At 32.3% G+C, this 9919-nt stretch overlaps 1 protein-coding gene across 1 annotated transcript; it reads left to right on the forward strand.

The window, feature by feature from the left end:
- Positions 1–3593: 3593 nt before the first annotated feature.
- On the forward strand, positions 3594–5831 carry LOC104885528 (GATA transcription factor 12). The gene is made up of 2 exons (XM_010670213.4): positions 3594–4232; positions 4896–5831. Exons 1-2 carry the CDS (start codon positions 3876–3878, stop codon positions 5667–5669), a joined length of 1131 nt encoding a protein of 376 aa, XP_010668515.1. The 5' UTR covers positions 3594–3875; the 3' UTR covers positions 5670–5831.
- The last annotated feature ends 4088 nt before the right edge of the window (positions 5832–9919 follow it).

Consider the following 9919-nt stretch of genomic DNA (forward strand, 5'->3'; position numbering starts at 1 on the left):
TTGTAAAAACATTTTACATACCAATCTAAGACATTATAAAAAAGAGAAATACGATTGTTATTCCAATTTTTTATGTGATATAACAAACTTTAATTTATTAAGTTTCTAAGATGTAAACCACAATTTTCACCAAATTAATATTTACATACAGGTTGGACGTGTACAGTCATACCATGTAGTGTGTACATAGTAGTGGTGCACATTAATTCTCCTATTAGGATTTTTAAATTCCGGGGTGCACCAATCGAAATCCTTGTCACAGTAATTTTTTGAATTCAGAATATGTTTTAAAGTCATTTAAAATAAAGCTCAATTTCAAAACCTAATTAGTTATTCATAATGCAGATATTTTTTTGATTTTTTTATTTAAATATGTTATTATTGCTAACTACCGATAAAAGATAATTTAAGAAGATTTTTTTTATTATCAAAATCGAATTTTGGCGAAATCAAAAAGGTGATTGACACTCGTGCACTACACGTGGGGGTGGTCACGATGCATGGGACGCAGAAGTACTTGCATGGCTCACTGCTTTCTTACACTTGAGTCTTGACATATTAGTAAGAGCAATGGCAGAGCTAGCTAGGGACATGAGGTGCATATAATTTTTATACTTTTTTTATATTTGAGAATACATGTACACCCTATATTCCTAGCTAGCTCCGCCACTACTTGTACTAAGTTATGTCATGGGTAAATTAACTTTATTTTTTCTAATCTCATTATATTTTATTCTACATTATTTGGTTGAGCTACAATTTACTGTGGAAAAGAAATACTTCTACTTCGTAGAGTATTAGGCTATGTTTAGTTCACCTGAAATTTTCTGATCTGAACTTATCTGATCTGATCTGAACTTATTTTTTCTGATCTTATCTGATCTGAACTTATTTTTTCTGATTACAAGATCTTATCTTTTAAATTTTTCTCAATATATAAGAAAAAATATAGTCATGTGGGGTCTTGTTTGATTCGTCTCAATGAGTACTTTATTAATATTCAATTATTATAATTTTTACTAATATGTAATGAAAGATATAATGATTTTTAAATATAAGCATAATCTGAACTGATCTGATCTGAACTTATTTTTTCTGATCTGATCTGATCTAATCTGATTAGATCTGAAATAAGCAAAAATAAGGTGAACTGAACATAGCCTAAAAATTATAATAATTGAATATTAATAAAGTACTCATTGAGACGAATCAAACAAGACCCCACATGACTATATTTTTTCTTATATATTGAGAAAAATCTAAAAGATAAGATCTTGTAATCAGAAAAAATAAGTTCAGATCAGATCAGATCAGATCAAAAAAAATAAGTTCAGATCAGATCAGATAAGTTCAGATCAGAAAATTTCAGGTGAACTAAACATAGCCTTAGTGGAGTAGTTCATTTCTCAAGATTATCCACTTATTAATTCTATGCCTCGGGATTGTCACTAATAAGAAAAGGTCCCACTCTTTTGGTCCACCTCTTATTATTGATTACCACGTGTCAACTCACCCAACATTTTACTTTAAGCATTCCCCTTTTTCCTATGTGGAAATTAACAGAATTATAGTAAATAGTGAATAAATATAACTGGTCATTGAATGACACGTGAGTGACATCTCAACTGTTAATTTTTTTCATCGTGGTGAGCTGTAACATCGTGCTTACTGAGTGGGGTAGGCTTGAGATAAACCTAATTAATCATAATTAAAAAAAAGAAATTCAATTATTAAAATGGATACATTCAGACAAAAAAAAAAAAAGAACTAATATTATTAAAAGCACAGTTTCCTATATAAAGGAAAAGAGAGAAATTTCGGGAAAAAAAAAATTAAGAAAAGAAGAAAGAGTTAAGGGCAAAAGAATGAGGCTGTAAACTTGGACACTAATGCACGAGTCGCAGCGACAATCCTGCTAGATCGATTCTTAAGGGTGTTGAATTTTAACATCAATTAGTCTCTTTCCCTCTTATTATTTCATCATCATAATTATTGAGGACCTATTTTATTTAATAGTTACTGACAATAGAAAACAAAGTCGATAAATCATAATACTGATCAAATGTACTGTAGTTACCCAGTGGAATATTCTTCTAAAATATTGATTGTTTATCCTTGATATGCTAGTAGGAGAAATGTTTTGATGGAGTCCTGTAATTTTTATCTATATCATGATGTAACACTCACATTATCTCTAATAACCAAAGCTGATTGGTGTGAGTGGTAAGTGCTCTCATCCTATAAACAAGTAGTCGGGCAATCAAAGTTGGGAGGGGTCTACCCATTAAGTTGACTTCAGTACTCCAAGGGAGATTGCCCCTACTATCGGTGGAAGATACTCCTTGGATAACACCCAAAAAAAAATTGTCTCTAATAGGGTTTAATCCACGACCTTATGGTTGTGAATAAACAACGTTTGGTATAAACTCCCAACTACTTGTACTCCCATGCTACACATGATTTAGAAGGGAGTATATACATATATTTATTTATATTTATTTATTTATATATATTTACAGTTTTAGCGCGTATGTATCATGAATTAAATTGGCTAAGAGTCAGCGTATTAGAAAATAAATTATGGGTTTTTTTGCCTTTTTTTTATATATAGTGAAACGGTAATCTAAAAAGGTTTCGCACACATCGTTTTAGTTAGCAGAAAAGTTAAAATTCAAGAAAAAAAAGTTGCTACCACTGTTAGCGCCTAGACATGGTTTTTAGGTACATTTCACCAAACATCTTATAAATAATAAATAGTCGGACAACCAATACATATACTTGATATAAGCACTGGTCAAACTAATTAAAACAAGTAAAACAACGAAACAATCAATTGCGAAACACCCCTAAAATAAATGAGACTATTAGCTACTAACTAACATTACATACACTTAAAGGTTAAATAATATTTTTTACATCTTCAATAAGATAATATAAGCTGATTCAACAAAAAACAGTTGTGTTCTAATTACAATCATCATAATCATGTTTCTTGTTTTGATTTACCAAAGATGTCTTGGCCTAGTGGTTAAGATTAAGGTGTTGTGAACAATAGGTCAAATGTTCGAATCCCCCCTTCCCTTCTTTTTACTTTGTACCGTCTTCGTAGCTCATATGGATAAAAAAAACAATCATCATAATCACAACCCAAAATCAATTTTTTTTTATTTTGGATTTTATTTTTGTTAGTGCATTGAAGAGGCACTAATTACTCCCTGACATTTGAGCACCATAATATCTGCTATCAAACAATAAAGGCAGACACACACCACAATGATTAATCTAAAATATAACTTCCAAGTAGCTATTCCTACTTGAAACTCAAGTTAACCCATCTCATAGCTGTAAAGAAACAAATATATGGTCCACCCTTTAAACTGTCAAAAGTATATTATCTAAAAAAAAAAAAAATCTTCTAGGACAAAAACTGTTAAAACAAGCAACCCTCCCTCATAAAAGCACTCAAAAGGGCATCAAAGTATTTTCCCCCCCTTTACCTTTAATTTAAACCTAATCTTTTAACTAATCCTATTTATTTTTTTAATTTTTATTATTTTTATTTATTTTTATTTATTTTTGTGTATGTAAATTGTAATAATAAGGGGAGTGTTTGTTGAATGAAATAGCAGCTGTCCACAAGTCCCCTTCAAACGCCAATTCTCTCTCCTTTCTTCTTCACAAAACACTCTCTTCTCACTCCATAAGTCTCTCCTCACCACTTTCTTCTCTTTTCTCTCTCCTCTTTTTTCTCTCTCTCTTAGTTCCCTTCCACAACCCTTCACTTTTCTCTCAACAACAACCAACATTTTGCAACTTTCTTTCTTTCTTACACATTTTCCACACACACACATACAACAACAACAAAAACTACTATAATGGAAGCATCTTCAGCTTCAGAATTCGCGCATTTCCAACAACAAAAACAACAGTTCACACCTGATGAGAGAAGACTCTCTTGTGACCCTTTCATTGTTGAGGATCTTTTGGACTTTTCCAATGATGATAATAATAATGTTCTTTTTGATCATCATAATAATAATGTTAATGGAACTTCTTCATCTGTTGTTGTTGCTGGAAGTTTTGTTCATTCTAACTCTAATTCTGATTCTTCCACTGTTGTTACCCCTGTTGATAGTTGCAATTCTTCCTTTTCTGGTAATAATACTAATGACGCTATTTTCCCTTTGCCCGCTGATATTGGCTCTCACTTTTCCGGCGAGCTTGCTGTTCCGGTACGTTTTCTTCCGTTCTAAAATAAATGAAACACTTTTCTATTTTTAGGTTTGCATTTATTTCGTGACGGAGAAAGTACTAGTTTTACACTTTGATAAGTAGGCACGGAAACTTTTAGGACATGAAGTTTCCTCCTTTGTGAAACCTCACCTATTTCCGTGCCCATTAAGGCCAAAAATAATTAGATAATGAGGTTTTTTCGGTTAATTAGTTGAAATTTCAGCTATTTTCGTACTACATAGCTTATAATAACAATAATGGATTGATCATAATTTTATCTATGTCTATAGTTTTTTTTTCCTTGACATTTTTTGTGATGAGAATTTGAATTAAGGATTTTTTTCAAAAAAAAAAATCTTGGTTTTGCTTTATGTGCCGTTTTCTTTTGAAAAATTGATGAAATTTCATTGTGGTTTGAGCTTTATACCGTCCCTATCGAGAAAAGGGTGGGGGAGGATAGTCAGAAAATGCATTAGGAAGGAAGTAATCGTTGTGGGTCCATGGGTGTTGTACTCCATTAAAAAAAGGGAGAAAAAGCCAATGAATAATTCAATACGTGATGCCAAAAATTTGATTGCGATGATCAAATATTTACTGTAGTAGTATTGTTTTTTTGGAGTATCAATTTGTTTACTTAATTATTGTTTGTTTGTTTTGGGCAGTATGACGATTTAGCTGAGCTAGAATGGCTTTCGAATTTTGTGGAGGAATCCTTCTCTAGCGAAGACTTGCACAAATTCCACCTCATTCCTGCCATGTCAGCAATGAAGACCCGGCCCGATGAGGGTTCCGAGACTCGGTACTACCCGTCGGAACCAACTCGGACCGCAGCAACTCCTGTAAGCCCGATTTTCAACCCGGAGATTCCCGTACCGGGGAAGGCCCGAAGCAAGCGCTCTCGGGCCGCCCCGTGTAATTGGGCATCACGGCTCCTTGTTCTTGCCCCTGGTGCTAGCGATACTGGCCCAGTTACAAAGCCCACAAAGTCGTCCGGTGCAAAGAACAAGAAGGGTTTGAATTCAGGAGGGATTGGGCCCATTGTGGAAGCAAACGTCGTGGGGGAGGTGAGGAAGTGCTTGCATTGTGCGACCGATAAGACCCCTCAGTGGCGTACTGGGCCTATGGGCCCGAAGACGCTTTGCAACGCATGTGGGGTTCGATACAAGTCGGGTCGGTTGGTACCAGAGTATCGGCCCGCCGCAAGCCCGACTTTCATGTTGACAAAGCATTCGAACTCGCACCGTAAGGTGATGGAGCTCCGAAGACAAAAGGATCTCATGAGGCAGCAACACATGCAACACCAACATCAACACCAATATCAACAACTCATTCATCATAATCCAAATAATAGTACTAGTATGATGTTCGACCCGTCTAATGGTGATGATTATTTGATCCACCAACATATTGGGCCGGATTTTAGGCAACTTATTTAGTTCAATCAGCTAATTATATGCTAGCTAGCTAGGGAGGGGTAACAAGTAACAACAAAGAACTAAAAATTATAAACTTAGACGAATTTGGTAAGAGTAGCTAGCATTTGTCTAGAATTTTCCTAATTCTTTTTCCTTAAAAAGAAACAAATTTTCCAATTTCAATTTTTATTGGTTCTTTTGAAATTTTTTGTTGGAGCAACATTTGAGCATCAAGGGGTTGAAACCCTATGAAGAGCATAAAAAAGTTACAAGAAAAGAATATAGAGTGAGTTGCAATTTGCAAATTAATTGTTAATGTAACCCATTATTGCTTTTTTCTCCACATTAAATCTTCTTTCTTTTGCCAAATTTGGCAAATTCTGCTTAAAAACAAATTTATTAATGTATTGGCAACTTTGTCCTCTTTTTAGATTCCATGTTTAGCTTTGGTCATCTTTGTTTGGACGTGCATGAGTATCGACAAGTTAAGTCTTGCCACTTTCATTTCTTTCTTTTGGTTGGGATATTAATAGATTTTCAATACATTAAAATAGGAAAAGAGTAGTTTTTTTATTTCTTTTATTTACTTAAGAGATCAAACACATTAGTGTGCTTCCACTAAGCGTCACATGATCACTATTATTAAACTAATAATAAAGTAAGCAATCTTCAATTAGACACAACTTGAATAACAAATTATCTTAAACTCACAACTAGCTTAGCTAGCGAGTAATTGACTCGCCAACTAAGCACCCTTTGATCTTCTGTAAACAAGACTATAGCCTTTTTGTCAATCTTGTTAATTATTACTCCTTTTATTTTTTTTATCGTTCTCATTAGAATCTTGACATTATTCATACTTAAAGAGAATCTTCTCGATTTTTTTCAATTTATAAGAAGAAATATAGTCATGTGGAATCTTATTTGATTCGTCTCAATTAGTACATTATTAATATTCAATCATTATCATTTTTACTAATATATGATAAAAGATATCTAAGTTCAAAGATGTGTATTGGGAGATGTGCAAAGAAAAATGAGAAAGATTAAAAAAATAAAAAACAGAAGGAGTAGTTCTTATACATGTTCAATAATTTGTTCCCTCTTTGACTAAGGTACTTATTAGGAGAACTAAATTCTATTGACTAAATTATTAAGATACGAAAAAGATATATCATAAGGCTTGTTAGCTGGTGTTTGTGCACAAGTGAGGGACATGCACTCGTGACTACTTAATCAAATAATAATTCAATATCTAATATTCTACGTAATCGGTAATTCATTATAAAAACTTTTCTATCGACTATTAAATTTGTGACAAATTGATCTTTGAGTTGAATTTTGAATTAGTATTAACTCAGTGTAATTCAGATTACTAGTAAAAACTTAATTTACTGTTTGTAATTTTTGTTACACATCTCTCAACTCTCAAGTTAAATGGAACTAAAATTTATCTATTGATTAATGCACAATGCTTCCACATATACTAGATTTTTGTTTATTTTTCTATTTGGAAAAATTTACGAGAGAAGATCCAACTATTGCCCATTTTCTTTTATAAGTACTAACTATCGATTGTTTCCTGTTGTTTTCAAGTTTATCATCTTGTGATTTTCATAGGTCATGAGTTACGTATGACTGGTTTAGAAGGTAAGATTTTTAAATGCTTACCATCTTTGAACACTTTCAGCAAGTGACAGAGATCAATAAACTAGGACCAATGTTTAAAAATCTTACCTTCTAAACCGGTTATAAGTTACGCAGGGCCTATGAAAATTGTCATATAGTAAATTTGGGACCTATTGTAAATAATCCATAGTTGAAACTTATAAAAAAAAATGAGTTACAGTTGAGCCTTCTCTTGTAAATACTTCCTTTCTATTTTTAGGCGAACGAGTTGTAATCAATTGGCAAAAAAATCACCAAATTAAATATAATTTCTCATACCTATAAATTGATTGGGGCAAATTATTTATGAAAAAGATATCAAAATTTCACCTTTATTATTTTATATATACTTAAGAGGTTCACACTTAGAGAAAGATATTACTGTCGTCGGCAATTTTAATTTTCGTTGTAATTAAAAAGAAAGATAAGATAAGAGACATGGATGGAAGTGCAACACCAACACCTATCGAAAATCCAAAATCCGTTATGGTGACTTAAAAAGGGTAGATTGGGGTTATGGTAAGAAGCAGAAGGCAGGGAGAAAAGGGGCCCTTGTTAAGGGTGCATTGAAGCGACATCATGTGCATGTTCTTTAAAATTTAAGGAAGTGTCCCTAATGAAGTAAGTGCAAAGGGGACCTGCCCCCCCTACCCCTAATATTATTCAAAATTTTCGAGATATTAGCGGTTCAACTTTACTTCAAACATAAAATTGATTCGATACATAACTCATTGATTGTTTTTTTGGTCCTTTTAGATTTATTTGGACGTAAGAAATTATGTTCTTTTTTTTTGGAGAAAATGTAATTAATAGAACACTCTCTTTTAAGGTAATATGGGAAACATCTAGAACTATGCAACAATTACTAAATATTGCATAATGAGGAATAGTGTAGAGTAGAAGAATCTATAGCTTTTTTAGTATTGGTGTTCTATACTTCTATATGGAAATGGAAATTACCAAGGACGTCTTGGTCTGGTGGTTAAGATTGAGGTGCTGTGATTTTGGGAACGATATGTCACATGCTCAAATCCCCCCCCCCCCCCCACTCCTTGATTGAGAGAAATTAAAGTTTGATCGATTATATTGTACTAATTGAAGTAGTACTTTAAAAACACCTACTTCTGAAATTCTTAAATTTTTCATCAACTAGATTAATATGCATCGTATTATTAAATTTTTAAAAACTACAACTTCTTACAATTTCCTTCTCATTAGATCTAAAGAAGATGAGCTATAATATAGTATATCTCATTGTAAAAATCTTAAATTAGATTTAGGATTTTTACGTATATAAAAGTCTCAAATAAATCATTCAATTTGATTTTTTTAGGTCGGTTCTCCGTTATGGTTAATTGCTTATTATAAGAAGTTCAATCATATATTAGATATATCTATTTATAGTAGGATCGAGTAGAATTAACAAGTCAAAATTGAGTATTACCTATAGTTTCGAATTCATTTCTTATTTCGATATGATAATTATTGGAGAAGGATTAAAAGACCAAAAGAGACGGGACTTGCATTTGTCAATTTTCAGTATTTAATATTAATTCAAAGCAAGAGTTGGCTGAGTACACATAAGATCAAATAAGGTTAGAGTTCTTTTTCAGGGGTTTAAACTAAGTTAATTGGAGTGTAATGCATGAAAGGGATGCATAAACACCTGCAATCATGATGGAAGTTTGTAGTTAAGAATAGGAATTGGTTGGAAAGATATGCAAGACCTGCCTCTCTTTTCTTGTAGCCGATTATTTTGTGAAATCTAAATAGTTACCCTTAACACAAGTTTTTAGGGTCCCTCTACTTTAAAAATATGATTTTTCATTTATTTGTATCAGAGACATGCATGTTAAAATGGGCTTGTAATGGGGTATAAAATGATAAGAGCAGGTGTGTGAGACAATGAACACACAGGGTAAATAATCCTGTTATACACTCGAGTTTATTATGACTAATTGACTATAGTATATCTAAGACTTTTTTTTGGCTAATTTACTCATTTTAAGAGCTCCAAATGAGCAATTTTTTTAAAAATATATATCTCCAAATGAACAAACAAATAACCTTATGTGTAATTTTGACAGTTAAGTTGGCAAACGCCGTAAATAATATGAAACACTAACTAGAAAAGGGGAAGCTAGGTTTGGTGAACGGGAATGAAATGATATGAGATTATCAATCCATACCTTTCTAGCTGGTATGAGATATCACTCAATTTCATTCTAATTCACATAACCAAAGAGGCAAGGACCTCTTCATTAAATTTAGCTTTCAACATACTTTTCGTCCATAAATCGGAAAAGGCTGACTTGTTATTGTAATTTTCTTAAAATTTTGTAGCATGTATTTTGTCTAATAGATTTTGACTTATATGTAAACTTAAATTATACTTTTATAAACTTATTAAAGCTTACTTGAATTGGTTTAAATCAATCTAAACATATGTTTATCTGTAATAAATCACAATAAGTTCAATATAACATGACCATAATACTTTTGTATAACATTCTATATCTTCACCGATAAATTAAGACTAATCCTAGGTCTAATCAAACTCAACTGAGGTGATCAATAGAAGTTTTTGTACATTATTACCTAAC

This window comes from Beta vulgaris, chromosome 2 (genome assembly GCF_026745355.1).
Source record: "Beta vulgaris subsp. vulgaris cultivar EL10 chromosome 2, EL10.2, whole genome shotgun sequence".
Classification (NCBI taxonomy): domain Eukaryota; kingdom Viridiplantae; phylum Streptophyta; class Magnoliopsida; order Caryophyllales; family Amaranthaceae; genus Beta; species Beta vulgaris.